Consider the following 25006-nt stretch of genomic DNA (forward strand, 5'->3'; position numbering starts at 1 on the left):
AACCCCAGCACCTGTGATAATGCCAGGCTTCATAAAAAAGCCTCTGCACAAGAGCATGCAAAGGATCCCACACAGCTCTTGTTTGACACAACTACTCAGTTGTGAAAAAAACCAGACCATTAGAAATCAAACCTACTTGCCTCCCAAATTGTGGCAGGAAACAAGCACCCTGGGCTGCATTCGTATGGAGATGGAGGGGCTACAGCTTCTCTCCTTAGCACTGAATGGTGGACTTGCAGGTATGTTGGGTACATTTTCATGGAGGGGTTTCCTTTACAGAACAGAGCTGTGAGAGCCCAACCCATGCCCATGCTGCTCGGGCCAGTGCAAACTGCTCGCACCCTTTAAGAACAGTCTGGAGCCGCTCTGAGTTACCCGCCTCCTCCCACGGCACGAGCAGATGTGCAAAGGAAGCTGTTCACCTATGGAATGTTAACTAAGATTATGAGCAGGAAACAAGTAAACGAAAACTCACAGACCATAGCTGATTAACCTAAACCCCAACATTTCTGAGGCAACTGTGAGCATGGTAAGTCCTTGCATCTCTCTACGTATGCTGCACTTAATACAGCAGGTACTGGCCACTGGGCACTACTCAGACTATAGATGTGAAAGCATAAAAAAAGATGTATGTTAGTTCTGACTAAGCATCTGAAAACCCCTGACCTTTTAACCAGCTAAGGTGTAAACGAAACATTAAAAAAATTAATTTTTATTTGAAGTGTGCATGAAATGTACTCCTTAAAAGGTAAAACAAGTAAAGACTAGGGTGCACTTTGCAATGAAGCCTTAAAAGCCCTTAGAAGTATTAATTATGCCCTCAAAACCTCTCTTGAGGTAAGTATTCTGAATACTATATATAATGTCAACATTTTATAAAAGTATAAAATCATACACACACACTGTCATATGCCAACAGCTCAGTCAGGCCAAGACTTAGAAGTAGAGACTTGGACTCCTAACTCCTTCTCATCTTTGGGTACAGTAGCAAAAAGAAAAATCTATTCAGACAGTATTTATCTACCATTGGGGAAAACAAAAAAATCAACCTTCAAAAAAGTAAAAAGAAATGAACTGGAAACTTCTGATGCCAAACATAAAGGAAAGTTGAAAACACATACAGTAAAGGCCTTTGAATAAAATTTATGATCACACTTACACTGAACACAATTGAAATTTGGTAGTGATTTACTTTTCAGTAAGGCTTTTTTTTTAATTTGGGAAGTATGAAAAATTTTCTTTGTCCTTTATAAGTACAAATATTGCTGCTTCTTGATGAAGCTTCAAGATGTATCTTTTTTGTTAAAAATATCTGAACTCTCTAATAAAACAAATTACTGAGAATTACACAATATTGTAATAACATACAATGACTCATACAAACATTAAAATGTAAATGCAATGAACAGTTTTAAGAGAAGTCATGAAATGTGCCTTAGTTATAGTTCTTTTGATTAGAAACAATACTGGAGCGTTATCAGTTTCAGAATAGAACCATTGCTCATGTTTACCTTATCAAAGGTAGAAAAAATGCCCAGTAGCGTTCACGTGAACATAAAACATCAGATTTTCAGAATAAGGAAATAATTCACTTACCTGGAACATCAATTAATCTCTTATAAACATTCAAGAAGGCTGCCTCTGCTTCTTTGCTTCTTTTACCCAATGCGTCAATCTAAAATGGGTGATGAGAAAAGGCTTTTAGATGGGTTCCAATACAACTCTTACACTCAGAGCTACAAAAATAAATTAATATATTTCATATAAAACTAGTTAATACATAAAAAGGGAACCTGAGTCTCCTGTGTACAGCTGCTATAGAAGCAGCTTTGTAAGGATATTTCTGGTATGTTTGTACTGAATATAATTTAAAGTCCTGTTTCAGCACAATAGCAAGTATCAATATTTTTATGAACACTGCTGTCTATTGTGATTCTTTACTTTAAACCTTTAGAAAAAGCATGGTATTTGCCAGACAGGTTCTCTCCTCAACAACAGTTTTCCTTTTCCTTTACCACTTATTAAGATCTAACACAACAAATGGGAACTGCGTGCACTTCTGATGTCACGCTCTGCCTTTATTGTGGCAAATACATTTTTCTCTTATTTCCACTAAGCCTACGAGAGGATGAAAAGATGTACTTGTTGGGCACCCTGTGATACTTAACACTGAACAACTGTGAATTTTCTACATGCAAGTAAGTTTTCTGATAAAGCTCAGGCACAGACTCATAGAGTCTATACTGTCTTGCACTCATGAGCTCAAGCCAGGCTCCCCTGACTAGCTTCTCTTCATATTTTGTCACACACGCAATACTAATCTAAGAAGCTGTCTGCCCAGGTGAGGGAAAATACTACCTCACACAATATGTTATTTTCTCCTAAATCTGTATTTTCATCTAAAACTTCATTTTACAAGGAAAGGCAGCTTTTATGGCTCTGAGAACAGAACACTTACTCCACTGCGACTTTTTTTGGTAAACATGTATTCTCCTAATGTACTAGAAAACAGAGGATTTACAATCACTAAATATTGACAAAAACCAACCAAACCGACCAAAGACCAGGTCCATTGAATTAACACTCCAAAGCAGAAAGAGACAGAAGGGGAAACAGGAAAGCCTGACACAGTTCTGCGGCAGCTTACCGAAATCAGGAAACTAAAAGTATGGAGATTATCGTTCCCGTATTTTAGTAAAAAGCAAGGAAGGCTCTGAAAAGCTACGGATACAAAGGCCCGATACCAATTCTTCTGTGTATCTGAAAAGCAGTTCATATTATGAAACCATTTAAAGATGTGTACGTCAACATGTGCTAAAAAAGGAAGGTCCTGTCTGAAAAACGTCCTTGAATTCTTTCACCACATTATTGATTTGGTAGATAAGGCAGAAACAATGGACAGAGTTTACTGTATCTGTATTTCAGGAAAGTATCTGATATTTTATTCTACAGGAGGGAGATCTGCAGAATTGGAGAGCGTGCTACAAACCCAGAGGGCTGCAGGGGTTTGCAGAGCGCGGTGGCGCAGGAAGCAGAGGGTGCCAGGGAAAGGAAGCGGTGCAGGGAGGAGGAGAGATAAGCCGGAGGGTGCTGCGGGGTCAGATTTGGTGCCACTTCTGTTTACTTTGTACGAAAATGACTTTGCAAAGGGAAGGACTGGGGGCGGGGGGAAATCCTACGATGTAGATGATTAAAATAATGGAGGGAGTCGGACGCAAAGTGCACAGGAGCAGAGCGCGGGAACGCCACGTGATTTGTATAGATTAGTCTTATGGCTGATAAGTGACTTGTAGAGATCATTACGGAGAGGATTAAGGCCAGAAAACCAAAGGACAAGGACAATTGTAGAAATTACACAGAATCACAATGCACAACGTATAAACGAAGAAAAGACTTGAGGGGTCAAGGAGGAATATAAGGACGCTGAAAGCATCTGCACAGCGTTTGGCAGCAGCAATGAAATCTTGAGAGATATGGCGAGAGGTTGTGAAGAGACAAGTTATCATAACACAATACAAGATGGTATTTAGAGAAACAAATTAAATTCCCTTTTTTTTTTTTTTGACAACCCCCCAAAATCTGGATTAATTTATGTAGCTTGGTGGAGGTGTAGCGTAACTGAAACCTGACCTATTTGCAACTTATTCTTATCAATTAAAAAAAAGGAAGGGGGGGGGGGGGTATTGGAGAGATGATAAACAAGCAGCAGAGGCCAAAATGATGAAGGATGTGGAGAGCAGATACAAATTCTCAGGAAATGCTGGCCATACTTGTCTTTTAGAGTTTACCAAGAAAGGCTATGGAAAGGCACTGGAATCTCACTGGGCATATGACGTGCTGGAGAGCGAGGGATTGATGGTTGTGAATAACCCATTTATTAAGTTTAATTCAAGCAATCACAGATGGACTGATGCTCATTAGGGAATGAGAACATAAGTAATTCGGTTAGAACATTTTCACACAAAGAGTATTTGAAATTAGAATCTGGAACAAACTGCCAAAGGCAGAGAGGCACCGGGTAGTGTAAATCAATGCTTGGGAGTATCAGACACCGTTTGTGAACGGGCGAGAAAGGAGGGGGCAGCCATCAGAAAGACTTTTGCAGTTGAGATATTTCGTGGGTACATAAAGACAGACTTTGAAGGCCAAAGCACACCATATGTTAGACTTCTGGACTTTAACGTTCCCACATACAATTTTCTCTCGCTGCTGCTCAGCAGAGTACAGCCAAATTTAAATTACTATTATTAAATACAATTAGCATTACAGAACTGATTCTGTACTGTATTTTGAAAAATTCATTTGCCCCTTCTACGAAAACCAAAGCATTTAAAATGCTTACATTTCTGTGAAATAGTAGGATGGATTTCCTATTACAGCTTTTTTTTCACATTTTAATAAAGGGCATTTGTACTTATAGTTTCCCTAAGTATTACAAAAGGTGTGGTTTATTCACTCCTTACCAGTTACATAGTGATTAAAATATAAAACAGAAATGAAACAACACCTTCCAAGGAGATCAGAGACTTTTTGCAGAAGCAGTTTGTAAATTGCAGGAACTTTCATCACCACCACCCCCCCCCCCAATTCAGAACCAGAATTCCAAACAATCCCACAGGCAGAAAGATTATTTTATGTTTTAGTTGCTAAAAAAAAAAAAAAAAAAAAAACAAACAATCAATCTGTTCGATTTAAAGTTCTATTAAAAATGAACAAAACTATTTTATGTATTAAAATAAAATTTAGAAAAAGCACCATGACAACTTTAACTGGAATAAAAAAATAATTAAGTATGCCAGCTTCCAGCTGCATAAGGAAATAAGGAAATATGGGATGAAAAAGACACCAAAAATAGCGAAATATAAATGAAGTCCAGAAACAGAGGAAACAGAGCACTGAAATGACATGGAAGTAAGTATTTGGAAGCTCACTGAAAATTTTCCAAATCAAAGTAAAATTGGTTCAGGAGCCAACAACGACGAGCTCCAATCAGCTCACATTAAAGCAGTTGAACTACATTATAAAACTCTTGCTGAACATTTTTATTTGACTCTAAAAACTTCAGGGACCCTGAAAGAAGTCAACTTATAATTACACTAGCATAGTCTTGACATGAGCTTAGCTCCAAATCTTAATTTATCTAAACCAGGCCCCATTATGTCTTCTCTGACTAGAAAGAAACAACAGTGACCTCTGTATTCCCCACCACCCCCATAAACATATGTTCACTTTTAAGTTTTGGCATACTATTTGTCTTGATAATACCACTGGCGCTATACTGAGATAACAGAAATGAGACACTAGGAATCCTCCCTCCTTAGCACACTCTTCATCTTTAAAATATCACTGGAGCTATACGGAGGGAGCCGCTGCGAGACACCGGTTTGAGAGCAGTCCTCCCTTTATCCACCTTGTTTTTCCAGGTCAAGTGCTTTCATGAGTTGTTGCTCAGAGTATCAAGTTCACCCCAGAGGCTGGATGACCCCCTTCTCCTCCGTAATCATCTCTCTCTAACTTGCCCGTGAAGACCTCCTTGGTCTGCTCCCATTCCCCACTGCCAGAAGGACAGCTGGTTGCCCGATGTTGCTGGCATGCTACTCCAGCAGCATAGACAGCCTATTTTAGAAATGTTTGGTCCCAGTCTAATATCTACTACATGTGGCTAAAATCAAAATATCGTCAATGAAATCCGCGGTTTTATCTCCACATTTAGGTAAGCACCATAAATCTGGCCACCTATGTCAGGGAAGATGCTGAATGTAGTTTCATCTGAACATTGCCTCTTTCCATTGCAGCTACGTCCAGTCAAGTTCAAAAAGATAAAAGCAAAGTCTGTGGCTTTATTTTGGAATCTTGTCACTCTTTACACACTAAGAAATTTCAGCATTAATTAAAGTCTGATGTCTACTGCCCCACAAATCGCCTAGATTCTGTATTCAGGTTCGCAGAAGTGGGATGCTCTTCTGTGCTGTATTGTACGTGGTATTGCCACATCGACTACAGTCAGACAGAAGGCTGCACAATTGTGTTTCTGAATTTAAAGATGAAACAGGAAGATAAAGCTCTCTGCAAGGAAGCTGGAACTGCCAGATGCCGGCGCGTTCTGCATCAACACTTAAATTCTCTGAACTTACAGATATCAGCACATTAACACATTTGCAGACCACGAGATGAGCACATGGCCACAATGTGTTGCTCCTGACAGATCAGCTTGGATCATTCAGCATTGCTGTGTTTTTCTTTTGTTTTTAGACAACTCGGCATCCCAAAGACAACTCCTTACTAAAGGGATGACATTGCTTCCTGTGTCTGTGTGGCATTACTGAAGTATTGGTGATTTACTTGCAGTACAATTAACTGCATATCCAGTGTCTCAAACACAAGCATTCACACAACTATGCTAAATATGAATTTTGTAGTCCTAACTCTCGTACTTATCCTCATTGTTCTTCAGTTGTCATTCTCACTCTCATTAGCCACCCTAACATAAAAGACATGTCTTTTACTGTCCTACCCAATCTGGAACTAACTTATCAAATAAAAATAAATGACTTAAAACAGAAGTTATTTTTCTGTTCTGATATTTAATAAATAGATGCCTTAACAAGACACCCATCCCCCTTCATCTGCAAAGCTCCCTTACACATCTTTTGTCGTATTGTTTTGAATCACAAAGTTTTTCCATTTGTCTTCAATTACTTCGAGCTACCAAAATGCCATTAAGAATTGTAAGAAACATTAAACAAAGGGAAAAGCATGACAACAACTCGTTAATGCACCATTATTTTAAGCCATCCTATATTCTCGAATAGCTGCCTTGGAATCAAATGGCGGTTATAGCAAGCATTATTAATGCTATGCAATGGCATCAGTCTTTCTTTGAAGCCATTACAATAGAGCTTAGCTACTCTTTCATATAAAACAGTACATCAGTTGCTAAGGTGGAGCATCGCAACAGCTCTAGAAGACACTCTGTGTGCGTGGATTAAGAAGCACGCAAGGTATGCGCACAGTTGGCTTGACTTCCCTTTCTTAATACCAACAGCTATCTGTATTAATAAATTAATTAATAGAAGTATAACATTATAATTTTAGAAATTAATAAAAATATATAGTTCATCATCCCAGTTAATTTATGACAAAATAAAATTTTGTCAGCTGACAAAAGGAAAAGTAAAAATACTGTTTTTTTATCTTTGCTGCAATTAAAAGATTTTTGAAGCAAAATTAAAAAGAAATTATTCCTGTGCAGCTGCTTAAAGCATATGGTGTGTATTTTAGCTGTGCTATAAATTCTTTAACAAAAATAAGGGCTTCACAGTGGATACAATACCAATCTGTTTAACAAAGCTGTTTGGGTGCAGTGCATAGGTATGCTACCAGCAAAGAGCTTGGGAAGAGCATGCCTGCCTCACCAACTTGATGGTTTAACCTCAAGTTAAGAAGAGAGCTTTAAGGACTCAAATCCTTCAAGTTTTCAGTCCTGCCTCCCTCCACTGTGAAACAGCTGCAACCTTGAACCCTTGAAACCTTCTGTTCCTTTCATGCCCAGATAAATCCTGATTTTCCCAGACAAAACGCTGTCATCCCCTGAGGAAAGCTCAGCTCCCTCATTTTCACAGGACAGCTTCTTGTTGCTTTTCCAGTCCTTGATCTTCCTTCCCAGTGAAACAGCCCAGCCCAACATGTGCCTCAAGATATTGACAGCAGAACGACAGCTTTGTTTAAATAGCTTTTACTATATGCCACCCTGCCTTCAGATCGCTGCAACGGTGGGTCTGCTATCATTGCTGAACCTCTCCTGGATCCTTTGATAAACCTCCTCACACTTCTCTGCATGTCTGAGCAGCATTTCTCAGTTCCTGCTCTCACTTGACTCCTAATCCATCCGTCGGGCAGGCACCAAACGGCACAGCCCTGCTCTCTCCTCCTGCCTCAGGCCACAGGCTCCCGCTTCTCTTGCATCAGATCTAGCAGTTGCACTGTTGTAGCATGATTCAGCTCACTGGCTTCACAAAAACCTAAGCAACGAAGGAAAGAAAGAATTTATTTTCCATCGTGCCGGCAAACTGAACTGACTCATCCTGTGCATTTGCTAGACTCAGCACGAGGGAGGAGGTGGGCACCCAGGGCTGGGGCAAGGACACGTGCCAGCGTCAGTCCCGCGCTGGCATGGATTGAGTATGGCATGAAACCAGAGCAACAAAATGCGGATGGCAAAAGGAGGGTCAAAGTGCCAAATGGTATGAAAATTCCCTTCCCTAACTATTCTATCAATCAGTCTTTATAGTATCAACGTGTATTAACTTTGTTAATATATATATATATTAGTTCATATTATACACTGTAATGTAATGAGGTGGTAGAATTTTACTGGAGACTTTGGTATTGCTCATGCTTAAGTAAAACAAACTAAAGGGCAGCCTGGTCCTGGAAATCAGGACTTTGCTTCGTCGAAGCTTAGAGCTGTCCATGAAGAATAAAGGATACCCTGGACAACCAAGATAATGCCAGCATCCTAGCCCCTCTAACACATTATTTAAACCCTCCCAGTGTTTTCTGGTGTTTTAGATAAGTAACTCTAGCAAGACTGACTCCAGGGACGTCTGGATCGATAGACAAGCAGCAAGAATGCTGCAGAAATATCATTGATTTGCAAAGTTTTACTCTGATTAGAAAAATCAGTAGCGTGGGTGCTCGTGATCAGCCAAATCATGTTGTACTTGAACATTTGAAGGGTGTAAAGAGCTCTGTGTGAAACCACATTTAGGGTGCTCCAATTTGGCAGGCGCACCTCACGCGCATGAATAATTATTTACCCTTGTAATTCTATACTTTGCATCGTAGCCTCCCTCCTCAATTGGCACGGGCCAGTTGCGAATTTTCATAGTGCAAAGAAGGTAAGACTCGTAGCAGGAAGTAAGAAAAAGACGACCTCCAAACGGGGGATGCATACTTCCCCCCAAAATTGAAAGAACTTCTATCGAATGGAAAGAATTTCTAGAGAATAGATCACCAAATTATTCACTACGCCACCAACCAGGGAGATGTCAGAGCCTGCCACTTTTGATCCTCGAGGTTCTGCAAGAGCACAAGGCGGGATGGGCAACATCTCCTGCCGCGGCCAGCCCAGCCACGCTTTCTGCAGCAAAGTGGGGCAGGGGAGGAAGGAGAGAAAGCGATGCTCCTGCCAGGGCAGAGCAGCCTGTGCTATTTGACATCACCTCCAGCTTCCCAGCGGGAGAAGGAGCTACACAGTAAAGCGAGCGGGTGCTTTCACCTGCCCATCAGCCTCTCCTCCTGCCTCTGTGAACAGTGACCTAGAACCCACAATTGCTTTTCTCCCTTATGGATGATCCAAACTTTTGTTTATGTATTTTAAAAAAATTAGGGCAGAGGAATCCTTGCAAGAATGAGCTCATGAACTGCCTTTGTGCAAAATCCACCTGCACATAAATAACAAAATGTAACCTTTCGCTAATATTTTATACTGAGCTTACCCTCTTGCTTCTCTATTACAACAAAGCAAGACCAGACACTGGCTTGTATAGAGCCTCATAGCAATTTTGAAATAAATACAGAGATCATTCTATATTTGGAGAAACAGGGACTGGACTGTAATGACACTCGGCAGAATACTGTGCCCAGCACAGCTCTCCCATCCCCATTCCTTCCAGCACACTTCAAGCTCTCTTTTTTTAAAAGGATGAGAAGATACTCCTGACACTGCGAACTGAAACAGTGCTGCCTGTCTGAATTTTGCATAAATAGTTTCCCACCACTGTTATCATTTCACCCAAATGCGTGGCAGCGGCATAGCGGGCCTTAATATAGACAGCCCACCAGCTGCCAACAGATATTTCAGCACTTTGTCAATTATATAAAAATAAGAGGATTTGGGCTGATCCTCCCCAGAGTTACCCTAGTAGTAACTGCTGTCTCAGTGCAACTTGCCTGCACACTGGATGGGATGGAGATGAACCTGCAAGAGCTTCAGAAAGGTGCACGGTGCCTGTTGCTTGCTTCTAGTGGTGTTATGTTAGGTTTCGGACCTTGCCCATTATCCCAATAGCCGAGGTTTGTCCCAGGAAGGTATCAATATGGGAAGCAGAAAGAGGTACACAGAGGAGAGGCTCTGACTGTGTTTGAGAGTTTCTACGGTTCTGTCCGTAAGTCTGGAGTTAAGCGTGTCTTCTCTCAGGGATGTTTTCGACCCTGCAGCCCACTACCGGCAGCACACATCCTACATGCTCATCAGGCAGAGCGCATCTGCCTTCGAGATGCCGAAGTATATTTAAATCACCTTCCTCAGGAAAGATGTTGTTTAAACTGCAATCAAGCCAGCCAAAAATAAATAAATAATCATTTACACACTTGTGTAAACAAAGAAATGAAACGCTGCTGAGCTGCCGTTACCCCAAAAGCACGCTGTGCGCCTCTCTCCCTTCCCCGCTAGCATCGGGAAATAGAATCGAGACGAAGCACAAAACCGTCCCCGTGCTCCTGTTATACAAAGGAAATTACCCACCACCCACTCCCTGTGGAGTGGACATTAAAAGAAAACAATTACCCAACCAAAATATTAGATTTACTCCATTTTGTTACACAGAGTGGTTTAACGGGACTTTCACTGAAAAGCAGGAAAGCTCTGGGCCTAAATCAGCGCGACGTGAGCTCTGAATTTTGATGTATGCTGTTGACTTCCCCAACACAGAGCAATTTGTAATAGCTTTGCCACGCTGTTGTTTTCAAAGCTCCTGCTACATCACAAGCATTTATTTCTGACCACAAAATTACATTTATTCAACAGAAAGCAGCTCAGGGTCTTTAAGAGGTTAACTTCTGGAGTGCTTGGCTGCTCTCCAGCCTCTGTACTAGAATCAGTGCTAACGCAACAGCACACAACAGCACCCAGGCTAGCCGTGATTAATAGAGTGCTGAATACGCTGCTTTCCACATACACACACTTTTCATTCCCTTGCTTCCATAGATCATGGACTTATCCTCAAAATATCTGACTGAAATTGAATTTGGCTTCTCTCTCAACCGTTCATTTCCTATGTTATGCAAGGTTATATCCTTTTCTGCATGAGCAGAACCAAACCAGCTGCAGCTTTTGAGAAGAAAATGTGTTTTCAATTATGAAGCTGGCCTGAATATTGAACCACAGTTCTACTGCTACTCTAATTGAGCCATCATGGAGTGAACCTACAGGAAAGAAATTGTATTAATTAGCTTTGTAAATTTAACATAAGGAAATTAAAGGAGGGTAAAAAAAAAAAGATGAGTATCAGCTCAGGAATACTCCTTCAAAACACAGAAGGAAACTAGGTCTGAATTTGTTTAGGCACACATTATTAGAGTACTCCTTCAAAGGCATGATTAGTAGTTCCAGCACACCAAAATGATTTTTTTCAGCTTCTGTTGTCTGCATATGGAAAATTATTAAATTACTCTACTGACCAAATTAATAGTTTAAAGAGCAATTCAGCTAAGTGGGGAGCCAGAGTGGTCTCATCAGAATGGCAATACCCTTAAAAGTACTTGCTTTGTGAGAAGAATATGAGAAATGGTTTTCACAGAAATAAAGTCCAGCGCGTTGTTTTGGAGTATGTGCCTTAAAGGGTTCTCCAAATGAGGGATTACTGCATTACTGTTGGACAGTACTGTTATGCCACATGAAAAGAATGCTAATGACCTCAGGAAATCCTTTCCCAGCCTTAAAATATCTATTTGATGACTTCACAAATACGGATTCCAACATTAGATTTCCATACCACAACTTCAGTTCTGTAAATTAACATAGCCCAAGAACATAACTTTTTTTTTTTTGAGATTTCATGTACAAATATCCATCCACTGATGTAAACATGGTAATGCACAATGACCTACTCAGTACACAGCTTCTTTAGATGGTTGCTTGAAGGAGTGCCTTGCCAACTTGCAAATGAGATATAATCATTTTACGATTGAATGATAAAGCTCTTTAGCCTTTTCTGATTCTGTCCTGTATTTAGCCCAGCATATGGTGAGAACCATTAATAAGCTGCATCCTGAGGTTAATGGTAAGCAAAAAAAAAAAGGGGGGGGGGGGGGGGGGGGGGAACCCCACCAAAAAAAAGAGAAGATATTTAAGAAAGAAACAACAGGAATTTTACACCTCTTAAATTAATGACTTCTAACTGTCTTGCTCCCAATAGCCTATTTACACCATCCAGACCTTAAATCTTCCAGGAAAGCTAGAAAAGTTACCCACAAAGATCAAAAGAACAATACCATCAGTTCTGAGTCAGACAGAACATTCTATTAAGTTAAAAAAAACCACAACTGTGTTCAAATTTCCATTAAAATCCTAAATAAGGAAAAAGTACTATAATAAAATTATCTTACAGTGATGAATTAATAGGGACTCACATTGAACTAGGAATAAATTTTAAAATTTGCAGTATGCTAAATTGCATTTTATAATGCTTTTACTTTAACTGTCAACATAAAAAATCCAGTTACTTAAAGCACTGAGATCTATACAAAAAAAGTTATTTCCCACTACTAATGGAAACTGCATATTTGATAACTGGAACAGTTTTCATCTGAATGAATGAGATAAATACATCTATGGAATACAGAATGTTCTGGTCTGGGGGGGGTGTATTTATAAATTCATATTATACGAAGGGAAAAGGCGGGGGGGGGGGGGGAGAAGTATCACTATGCATGCTCAAACTGAAAAGAAAAATTGGCTGAAGTGACCTGCGGATTTATTTTAAAAAGTCAACTAGCCGCAGGTTTACAAGCAGACGTCCCATAAAGCATGCTTGGGAGGATATTTAAATATGTGAGCTTAAGTTAACCTCTCTCCAAGTCACGTCAAGCTCACCGAGGGTACAGTTCAAGGACAGTTTAAGTCAACCTAAGCTGGCACATTTGCACTCCTCCTGCCCTTGGCTTTACTCTCCTGGCCTCTCCCCTGCCCCGCAGGCGCCTGCAGCGAGCTGCTTCAGTGAACCACCCTGGCAGAAAACTAAGCCAGCAAAAAAAGGGGAAAAAAAGAAAACTTTGTGCTCACCGTGGGATCACACTAGCAAATGTGCTGAGGCAAGGCAGGAGGTGGGGAGCTGAGTCCTTAGGTAGGCAGAACACAGCAATATCCATATAAAGCTACTTAAATACCTTTACTCGTTAGGGAGCTATCTGTCCCATCTGATCTTCTGGCCCTCCCTAGTGCCGAGAGCCCTGTGGAACACAGTCATCCCACATGGGATTTGCAAAAGCCTGCTTCCCTTCTGAGATGGAATCGTAATTTATTATTACTTGGACATGCAAAAAACACCTACTTAGTTCTGTCATTAGAGATCAAGAAAAGGATGGGGCAATAGCAGTAGGGGTGGAGATAGGAGTCAGAGGCAAAAATGTGGTGGAGACTCTCCCGCATGGTAACCGGAGAAGCTGCATCATGCAAGAACGTTTTTTCCTAGCTTCCGCATGAGCAACTGACGAGAAGGCGGCGGTGCTCTGAAGTTCGGCAATACCATCCACAATGCCTGCAGAGGTGTGAACCAGAGCACTCCTACAGCATTCCCTACCTGCTGCTCGAGGGCACTCGCTCTCCACCAGAGACAGTAGAAAACATCGTATTTTCACTGCTTCTCTGCTTACCTCTGTTTTATTTACTTTCTCCTGTTGTTTTTTTAAAAAAAACCAAAATCCTAGTCTGGGGATGAAAACTGAAGTCTGTGTAGCAGAAGCAGGGAACCTCTTATGAGCTGATCACTCTCTATTCCTCCTTCCTCCTCCCTGCTCACATCCCAAAGTACATGTACTGTGTGACCAAAAGGTCTCTCTGCCACCTCCTCCCAGGACATTAAATATCACCTAACAGGTAACACTCACGCTACTGCAAAACAATCTCACAGAGTCTGTGGGATGGGTGTCCGGCTCTCAGCAATACTGCTTGCTGAGACATCTCAGGGGAGAGTAAGTCGAGGCATCTCCAGTGGATTTGAAATAGAGAAAAGCTTATGTACTTAACACAATTTGTTCTTGAGATACCTGGAGCATTCATCTCATGATCTTTTAGAAAGTCAGCCTTAACAATAAACAGAGACCAAATCTATATACTGAACAATAAAATATAACTCAACAGAACAGGCTAATGTTCTTGGTATTTTGATTTGTCTCCAAAACAAGATACAGTAATTACATCTATAATCAAATATCACAATTCATAGTTTAATGTTCTGCATTTATGTAGTCAATCATGATTAGTTCAGGGTTTTTAGGTTTCTAAACCCCTGTCTAGATTAAGGACACTGGAATCACTGGCTCACAGATTCAGCAGCACAATCTTGTAATGTATTCGTGCTTCATTTATCTAAGAGCAGATTTCTACCAACAGATTTTACTCTTGCAATTTGCGAGGTTGAATTTATACCAACATTAACTTCACTTTTACGTTAGTGAAGCAAAACTACAGAAGAGGAGTGTGTATGAGCCATACCAAGGTTAACAGTGAGCTGTCTCCAAGGCAAGGTCTAATCAGAGAATCTTCCTTCACTGTAGCCAAATTTGGATTTATGATTCTTACTTCATCCTCAGACATTCCCTTCATTAAAGAACAGTGCTGAAAGCACACATACACTTTTCAGTCAGTGCACTGCAAGCTTGAAACTAAAGTGAAAAGGTTTTAACAACACTGCAATCCACTCAGAGCAATTTTGAAGTGTAAATTTCCATTGGCAAACGGACTCACACAAGTCATTCTTTGTTCTCACAAATTACTATTAGATATATCAAGGACAAAGTTGTTCTGTTTATTTATTTATTTCTAGCAATACTTGGGAAACTGGGTGGTAAAATAAAAAATATCATACTGCTTTTAAGATGAGCAATTATTGCCTATTTGGGATACATATTTAGCAGGATATGCAAGTAATCAGAAATGCAGCCCTCATTACAGATAACGGGAGTTGTGCACTTAATTCCCTATGCAGACTTCTGAACACACGCTCCTCAATTTCTCTGTGCTCTGATGGGAACTGCAACAATATAAAATCAGCCAACGACTTACAGACCAAGGAAGTAAAAAGTGTTGCTGTTTTAACGCAGCTAACTTTAAGGGCAGAGCTCTACAATGTGTAACACAGTGTGAGCTAAAACCTGTATCTACCACCCCACGCAGGCACTAATCTTCATAACGAGAAATATAATTTGCAAACTTCATACACGACATTTCCTTAGAGGCAGTACAACAGCTCCCATCTGGCCTAAGCACTCACGTGAAGTGAGCGCTTCAGTGCTGTCCACAGCTAAAATGTAAAATTCTGTAATTGGCCCAGCTGCCTTTTCCTATAGAAATTCTTCAAAATAACAACAGTTGGCTTTTAAACTTGTGATCACTCTAATCATGTGTTTCTTAGTGGAGTGGTGTGAAGAGAAATCAAAGAGCCAGCATCAGAGCTGCTAATGCTTTCTCTTGGTTTTCCAACAAACACCTGCCAACTTAAGGTCTTCCATCAAGCCCTCTAGAATACATTGTTTTACAGCTGAAAAGGTTTACAGTGAAAACTATTTGTAGTATCTTCATATTTTTGTATAGGTACATTACATTGCATTCATTAAGCGTTCAAACCATCAAGTCACTGAAGCATAGCGAGTTAGCATGTGCCACCTGAGTCACTGCAATGGTAAGCTTATGCTCAGGTATGCTGAATGCAAAGTGATTTGACCAGTTTAGCTTGTCCAGCACAAATCCAGTGTATCACACACATATCCTGCACGCAGCAAAATGCAGAAGGGCTGAACCCCTGCAATGCTCTCTGATCAAGGGCTCTGTACCCACCCGGCCACGCTGAAACACTGCCAGCACTCATGTGAAGCAATATCTAAAGCACCATGAGAAGCATAAGCTCTTACCTCTCCCTGGAAACTCTTCAGTAATGGAGCTACCTGTTTGCGCAGGTCCTAGAAGACAGAAGCAAGATATTTCATCAGAAAAATTTGAAAGGACAAGTCATTGTCAAGTTTTTCCTAACACTATTTGCAGTTCTGAAATACTGCTTAAATTCTGATCGCATTTTATGGGAGCTTTGATTAAAAGTAAAGTATACCTAGAATTCATTGTGAACAAGTCTGCATTTCCAGTTTGACATATACCTGTATCTGTTGCAAACAGTATTAATTAACAAAACTGTAGTGATATTGGGTAAGCACTGAACGCCTTCAAGCTCATAATTCAGCTGAAACACTAATGCGATTAGAAGTAAATGCCTCTATCTACCTAAACAGCAGCTACACCTCTGAACTTACGCCAAAGAAATTTCCACAAATGGAAGCTAGGCTTAAAGGAAGATGACTTGGAACCATCATTTCAACTAAGAGTGTTGCCATTTTGTAAAAGGTCTATTTTATTATTTTCTCAAGAGTGCTCTGACTTTAGCCCTCAGAGAACTGGAGACAGCCACATTGAAGAAGACAGTACTATTTGTTGGTTTTTATATAACTCAAAATATCTTCTTCGGAATTACAACACACTTAGTGCTACAAAATTCATTAAAATACTGCCCATGGAATCACTCTAAAAGTTTATAGCATATTTTTACTTAGCAACCAAGATAATTTAGGACAACAAAGGTCTATCTACCTTGCATAAAATTCTCAGTGGCTCAGCTAATTTGGGTCTAATTCACTTACAGATTCTCAGAATTCTCATTATGTGAATGCCTGAAGAATAAAATCCTGTAACTTTGCAGAGGACACTGTATTATTCATGCACAGCCTAGAAGCTGGACTCCTATTTTTGCTGTGGTATTCCACCAACAAGTCACAAGCAGCTATTTGACAGTACACTTGCAGCTAGAAATAAATCTGTAAGAGGTATAAAACAATAACGTGATGCTGCATCATTTAGGAGGGCAGCACTGATGTGGGTTACCCAGGAAGAAGGTGGATTTCCCATCCTTGGAGATTTCCACAGCACAGCTGACCAGACCTAGTGTGGGTGCTAAAGACCCATTTTTAGGGCCAGGTGAGATCTAGTCAGCCTCTGGACATCCCCTCCAACCAAGAGTCCTGTGATGCTCTGAGAATACTGCTCACAACTGGGACAGTCACGAACAGCTCAAGTAACGATGAAATCTTCCTAGCTTCACACAGGCTACAGTCCCTTAGCTACCCTGAACCTCATGCAAGAGGTCATAAAGAGGTCTTTGAAGTATTTTTCTACATAAAAAGGGTCCATTGAAGCCCTGGGCCTTTCGGAAAAGAAGGTGACCTTAAAAAGTTGGGAAATTCTCTTTTCTAATGCATATACTTTTACATCTAGAGTAATGCAACATATTGGACATTAAACCACTCACCAAAACACCCTCAGCCCTGGATTTAATCTGATTTTCCTGAAGGAAAAGTAGGCTTTTGAGAGAAGTGATTTTTGTCATTTAAATGACAAGTCATGCAGAGAGTTGGAGTATCAGGAGTTCTCCCACTCCCTGAGAAATAGCTTAGGGGGCCAAACGCAAATGAAGCTATCAAAGACAAATGATCAGCCAAATTTCACTTCTTACACGGTTATTGCACTAACATCCAGCTAATCCCTATCAAGTTAAGGATAACGTTGCAGCTTTATAAGCTCCCTCTTCAGCACCAAACCAAACAATGCTTCTTTTATTAGACCAAGTCAAGTCACCTAATTGTTTCCTGATATTTTCTGCTGTCTGTTTTAGGACAGAAACAGGTTAGATACTGTCCTTGTGTATCACGAACATCTACAAATTACTTCTAACAAAGCAAACTGGCAGGTTGAGCAGCTTCTCCCCACTTCCTGACTACTCCAGGAGACCAGAGGGCTGTGCATGTTTTTTAACATGTTTTCTTTGTAACCTGATGATGATACTGAAGAGAGTAACAATAACCATCAATGGCAAAATAAATGTCCACATTCAGGGCCAAAATCTGGCATGGTAGGTTTTAATGCACAGTGAAATTACAAACAGAGATATTAGATTTACAGTCAGAATACTGGCACACTTTATAAAACCAGGAAAAGTTGTACCATCCAAGCAAAGCAACATTTCTTGAAATAAAAATCTCAGCTGGTAGGAAATCATCAGTTTTAGGGCTTCTGCCCCTGCTATTGCCTCTGAATTTACTGCCTAGTTTGGCACCAGCCAGCAAACTGATGTCAAAACTGAAAGCAGAAATACAGGAGATCTAATTCCAGACCAGCCCCAAGTCTCTTGCTTGCACAGCTCTCAAGAGCAGGGCATTATTGCCACTGCCTAAGCACACGGCGTAAGAATCAGAAATCACCCTAGGTACATCGGCAGATGACAAAGGACCGCAATGGCATTCAGTAAAATAAAGCACGGCCAGCTCTGGAGGCAGGAGAACGTAAGCCCTGCTCCTCTCTGTGTGCGTGGTGAGCTCTAGCCAAGAAGCTGCTATTGAATTGCATCGTCTGACACGTACTAACTTTTGAAAGACAGGATTTGCAGCACTTCTTATTTTATGATATAAACTATGTCAGGACTTTGCCTTCATATTCATCTTTAATAATGAGAGATGTTGTTGGTAGTTGTTCATAGCAGAGAGAAGAGGGAGAGAAGCAGGGGGGAAAAAAGGAATAGAAGGGGCACCCCAAAGCCAAGAAAACAGTTGGTCAAGCTGTCAAAAAGGGAGAAAAGCTTTCAAGTACAAAATCTGATTCCCACACATCCTTCATTTAGCAAATTCAGGATGCTAAACACTCATCCCAGCAATCAAAACGTTACCAAGCAAAATTCATGCCATAATGGGAAAACGTGTTGTGCTTGATTTAGACAGCAGCTTTTGTTGTTGGTAAAACTGTTTTTAAAACATTTCATGATAGAGGAGAATGCAACTCAAAATGATTCAGTCCCACTGGCAAGCAATCGGTTATACCACAGTAATCAATCTGGGGCAATCCTGGGACATGCGGGTCATTAGAGCACACGGTTTAACAGGGTAAAATGCTTTGACAACTTGAAATCTTAGCAATAACTTGAAATCTGTTGCAGCTGAATGACAAGAGTCAGAGCATCCCACTTCCACTATCTTCACAGAGCAAACTGTCTAAGAAAAGTAACTGCAAGGAATTTGCTCCAGTATTTTAAATGCAACCAAATATGCCATGCAGGTAAGTGGCACACACCATAACAAAAAGCATAAACACCTTCCTCACACCATGTTTTGTTTCCTCCCCACCTTGGAAAGAGTTTATAGGCTACTTTTATAATTCCATCCTTGGCTAAACAGCATCAAAACTTTAGACAGCTCACAACAAAAGGGAAATAAAAATAAACAGACAGAAGTCAGGAATACATATGCCTCGAGTCACCAGCTAAAACTCTGCTGGTGAGATTTATTTTTGGCACTTTGGAAAAATTCCTCATCAGACTTTGTCTCAAAATATTACACTAACATCAAATAGCATTTTACCTTCTTTGCACTGAACTGAACAGAAAGAAGGACGTTCGGTTCAGGCCCGGGGGAATCTGTAATGTTGGTTAGCAAGGACACCATATGATTTATTATCTGTTTAAAGCGTAGTGGCCTTTACTGCCTGGGCTGTGATCAAAACAGGAAAAGCAACCAACTCCAGCACTCACATACAGCTAGCAAATCACTGCGATCAAGCATAACAGCTAAAAAGGGTACATGCAACCGAACATTAAAACAAATGATAATTTATCAACACAAATGCATTGAAATATTCGAGTACTCCTATACAATCACATTATTAGCTTATTTTTCCATGCCATCTAAACGTGCATGTTATCTCTCTCTGGATGATTTATCAGGGTAGAGCAGTTTTCTGAAAAAGGCTCTATCACAGTCAAACTCAATATCTGAAGTAGAGCCTATGAATTAGGATGCTGTATCATTATCTGAATCAAATCTGATAGCTGAAAGCTAATATAGCATTTTCCCTTTACAAGAATATAAACAACAAGTTTATGTTTTGATCAAGTAGCTACACAATGAAATCTGAATCCAAATAATTTTTAACTCCCTTTCCATTCTCATTAAAAATAACTCTATGGAAAATAAACTGAGAATAAATCTATGGTAAAAACCTGGGCAACAAATGCATCTTTCTGACAACTAAACTACATTATTTATCTATTCCTATCTTAATACACTGTGTACAGTACAAAGGACGTATCAATGGTCAGGCTACCAAAACTGTATTTGTAATTTACTTGAGGTCTGAAGCTACACAAGCACCTTCTGATCTCCTCACAGACTGCTCCATCTCATTTACCTCCAAAATGCTTATCTCTAAATGTCACAAGAGCCCTATGACCCTGGTTTGATAAAGTGGTCCAGCAAGGCTAAGCTTGACCTATACACACCTTTATCATCTACAGAAGTAGTATGCTCTTGTAAAAAACAAAACAAAACAAAACAAAAAAACCCCGAACACCCAAAAAAACAACCAAACAAAAAAATCCCACAACAACAAACTGGGCAAATGTTCTATCGTATGCCTCCTGAGCCACATTTCCTGTGATTTGTTCTATATATCGTCTACTCAAGACATGCACTGGCTGGTGAATGTCACTATGTCTGGCAGAGAAATCATAATGAGAAGCAGCCCACTTGTATCAGCATCGGTGACATCATTAGTTCAGCTGTCACAACCTATTTTTGAGCTGCCTTATCACCAGTAAGATGCAATGGCTTTCCTGCCATCTTACCCTTTCGCATTTCCTTCCTCGTTAGCCCACACTTAATAAGGAACTAACAAGTGGCCCTGCACTCAAAACTGGCAGGGCTGAACTTCCAGACACTTTCTTAAAAGAACTTACAAAAAGGGGAAAAAAAAAAAAAAAGAAAGAAAAAACCAACCCAGAACAAAATCCAATACATATTGACTGTGCAGGAAGATATTTGTCAGTTCAATCAACGTATAAAAAGAAATAGCACAGCCTCAAGAGGAACTCTCGTGTCAAAAACTGGCAGCCAGGTTGGTTTAAGCCCTTCTTTCAAGAGGCAGTGTGCTGGTATGATGGATATTTGTTTCTTGCAATTGGGAGGATGTTTATCTGTGTACCCTCACAGGCAGGGCTCCATACACTTTGTCCACACAGCTATTATCTCTTTAATGTTGTTGAGGTTCTCTTTCATATAAATACAGCTGAAAGGGGGAGAGGTAAAAAGCAGCCAACCATAAAGGCTTTGGGAAGAACGCTATCATCAACTTCTGAGGTGTGTTTGATTATTATGTACTTCAAGGACACAACTTGTCACTGTGAAACACAGAAATCAGCAAGTTAACTATAATTAGTAGTAAACAGTTCTGCTGGTTAATTAGAGAGAGCCAGCAAGCATCTATGCTTCACCCTGCTATGGGTAAACTAGTGAACAAGTTGGGATCACTGAATCAGATGCTCACCTACCAATACAAAAGCTTAAAATATTATTTCTTTGCACCCACAATTATGAAAAAATCCAGAATATGCCATTTTTCCACCAGAGATCCATGGTACATGTGATTGGAGGAGTACTAAGAGAAACACTTAAGTCTTTATATTCAATTAGTTCCAGCAAGCTCTGCTTTGCTTTGCTCTAAAAGATATGAAATTGAAATCCCAGATAGTTGTCCAAACAGGTATTATACAATAGCTTAGATGACTTAATTAATTCCTAAAATATAAGGCAAATTAAATCATATGAGCAAACAATTTATTGCTCAATTTACACTATGATTTAATGAGATATAAAACCTATTACTTAAGGTTGCTATTTACTTGAAATCTGATCGTTAAAGAATGAATCATGATGTTATCAATTTTCTGTGATATTCTTAGTTATTTTAATACACTAACAGGCCGGTATTTTCTCTGTACAAAAAAAATCTTTTTAAGTTACAGTTATAGATATGTTTCAACCTAGCACAATGATAAATAAAAAATCTTGATTTACAGTAGCAAAATGTACACCACGGTACTTTCTGAAATATTTCAGCTCACAAATCTTGTGCAAATTCCATTAGCTTTAATTATTTATTAGCAGTAGATTTAGATTACTGTTCTTGACCTATTTTTCAGTGTATGGACCCACCCAGCAAGAAGTGAAAAAATATTCCGTTTGTGAAAGGCTGATTTAGTGAGAGCAGACTTTAGCTTAAAGTAGAATATTAAGCAAAACCACACGCATTGTAATTCAGGGGGAGAAGCTTGCACTTCAGAAAGGTTACGAAGCACGGCATAACCAGCCTACAGAATAAACACTAAGAGAGATTCCTTAAAAAGAGACGGAATTTTTGCTGTTTAACCACCTCAGACCATTTTGCAAAATAGCAGCCGCATGACAATCCCAGAAGGAAGCGAGCCTTGACAGCAGACATACAGAGAAATTTCAAGGCTTTCTTTGTGGACATACCCTTGTTTCTACCAAACTCTGTAGACCACATGGGTCCTAATAAACCATGGGGAAATAGGTCTAGAGCGAGCAAACATTTTGGGGCTGGTCCTGTGGTCCCTTTCACTGGCCAGAAGCAAACCATGCTCTTCCCAAGCACGAGAAAAATGGAGCATCTGTGAAGGTGTCTACTTGCCACGTTGCCTTGGGTCTGGGACTGGCACTTCACTTTCAATGGAACTACTCACTTGCGCAAGTCTTAATGGAATCCTCTTATAGCTTCTTCCAAGTTAAAATAAACAAAAAGCTAACAAGTTTACTCTGTGCCTATGCAGCAACGTATAAACAGACTGGTTACCTTCAAACTGTTTAAAAAATCAACTGTGCAAAAGAACTGTTGCACCCATATATATGTATGTATGTGTGTATATATATATACACACACACATACACTATATATAACAGAAAAAGAATTTTTTTAACGAACTTTACAAATTAATTTAGTGAACTATGCTTTTTAGAATCTTGTTAAAACCTTGCTGTCATTTATAAAACAGCAAGTTAACATTGGCTAGAAAAGATATTGAACAGAAACAATTCAGAACTTAAAAACTAGAGTTGCTAGGAAACTAAAAAATTAATTCAAACAAAAATGATTCAGGTAGCACCTTGGAAGAAGATAATTCTAATGAAACGAAATCCTGGTCACTAAAATTTCAGTAAGGGGAAAAAAAAAAGGATGATGTATTTAACAGCTCACCAATACATGCAGAAAATCAAGCATCATTTTTAACAAACATACCTATTTAAAAGGCTACATACTGGCTAATCGCCCCATGGAGATTTTTCCTCCTGCTAACAGTTTGTCCTGCTTTCTTGTTAAACCCTGTAGTCCTGCTGAAGGCTGCAGGCGACATCAAACATGCCACGATAGACCCTTGTCATGGGAAAAGCCACATGTCTGTATCATCCCAGGTCAGGAGAACTACTTATTTATGTAATGAAAAATCATTTGATTAGCCAAATAAATATTTCAGAATCTTTGAAGCGCACTGCTCTTGCCAGCAGAATAATCACGTGTCAGTGAAACCCAGGAATCGCTGTTCTTAGGACTTAGGCCAGTATCTCTGCATACAGAAAAGAGAATTACTTGGTGCCAAGCTTTGTTAAGTACCTGCAGATTTTATTAGATAAGTACATCTGTCCAATAAAACTGAAAGGAAACTGACTGCTTAGTTGTGCATCCCAACAAACAGCCTCACCTACATTTGTCAAGTTTTAACCAGAACCACTCTGTCCCTCCAAAACCACCATGTCATTCCACAAGCTCTCTGCCCCTGCAATTGAGGTTTCCAGTGAAAAAGATCCTTAACACTCATCTCAAATCACATCCTGCAGGATCTGTTCTTCCATCCACTACAGCGCTCTCATTTTCCACTTTGAAAGTCTACAAAGAGTTCACAATGCTTCCCTGATTATTCAGAATTACAGCCTGCAGAACAGAGGTTTCTCTTCAGCGTAAAATGGGGAACTTCTGAAAAAAGGTAATTATTATGAGTCTTAAAAAATTAACGTGTCTAATGAGAAGCTAATGACATGGGCCATGACTCTGCAGAAAATGCATCTAAGTACTGTGGTCCAATTAACAACACCAGTTCAAACACAGACTAATGCTTCACATGGTGGATTTAAAAAGAAGAATATTTAATGTGAAACCATAATTGCGCCTGTAATTTTCCATATTCCCTCCACACAAGCAGAGCTGTGTCTGAATCACTGTGCACCCTACTTCAGCACTCAGTCTCGCCTTTCTGGATGATGAAATCAGAAACCTGGGTGCTGTCTGGCAGCACTGTGCTCATAAGATTTGAATTTCTCCTCAGTCTCAAGGAAAAGATGGGTGGGACCATTCAAAAATCATTAATTTCAACGTACAGTTTTATTTAGGAAAAGTGAGAGTACTAAAAAACATTCATGTTTTAAAACCTGTTATTGGACAACTGGAAAGATTTCCAAAATACAAGTATCTTGCTTTTAAGCCAGGTTAAGTTTCCAAGAATAATTCTCTGCTAAATATAATAATAAGGAACCAGGCTTCATCCTCACAGATCCTTACAGACCATACCTAAATTGGGGGGGGGGCAGTCTGTGCACTGCCAAGACATCAGATATTGCAAAATTGTTTTCCCTGCTTATCTTTTAAATACAGGTTAAAAATATAGCTGTGAATAGACCATGCATTAATCATACTCTGACATACCTACATGTAAGAACACAGGTGTATTTACTGATTTGTATCATTATAGTCAGCCTTTTTCTATGATTCCAATGCAAGAAAATCCAATACTAAGCAATCCTCTAATAATCTTTTTATAAGATTTGCTCGCTTAATCTTGACCCTGACCGTTCAGTTTTATTCAAAAGCCAGTTGCTCCAACAGAAAACAAGTTGTTTCACGAGGGTCAGAGTGAAAAGCCTGCTGTCCTGCAAATCCACGTCCTACATTTGCTAAAGCCCTTGCGACTGTCATCTTTGCTATCTTTATGTTCTTTGAGGCCTCTTCTATGCAGGAAGTCACTGGCTAGTCGCCTGCTGCAGCTCACAGGTTACCATGCCTTTAGGAGGC

The 25006-nt window shown here is 39.9% G+C and overlaps 1 protein-coding gene across 11 annotated transcripts in view; it reads right to left on the bottom strand.

The window, feature by feature from the left end:
• Nucleotides 1–25006, bottom strand: part of CUX1 (cut like homeobox 1) — a 283317-nt gene that overhangs the window by 153603 nt on the left and 104708 nt on the right. For all 11 annotated transcript variants that reach the window (XM_069791426.1, XM_069791423.1, XM_069791422.1 and 8 more), the window contains exons 3-4: nt 15913–15960; nt 1597–1675 (exon numbers count right to left, since the gene is read on the bottom strand). In XM_069791426.1, the coding sequence (XP_069647527.1) occupies nt 1597–1675; nt 15913–15960 (127 nt within the window). The remainder of the gene's footprint in view (nt 1–1596; nt 1676–15912; nt 15961–25006) is intronic.

This window comes from Haliaeetus albicilla, chromosome 9, assembly GCF_947461875.1.
Source record: "Haliaeetus albicilla chromosome 9, bHalAlb1.1, whole genome shotgun sequence".
Taxonomy (NCBI): domain Eukaryota; kingdom Metazoa; phylum Chordata; class Aves; order Accipitriformes; family Accipitridae; genus Haliaeetus; species Haliaeetus albicilla.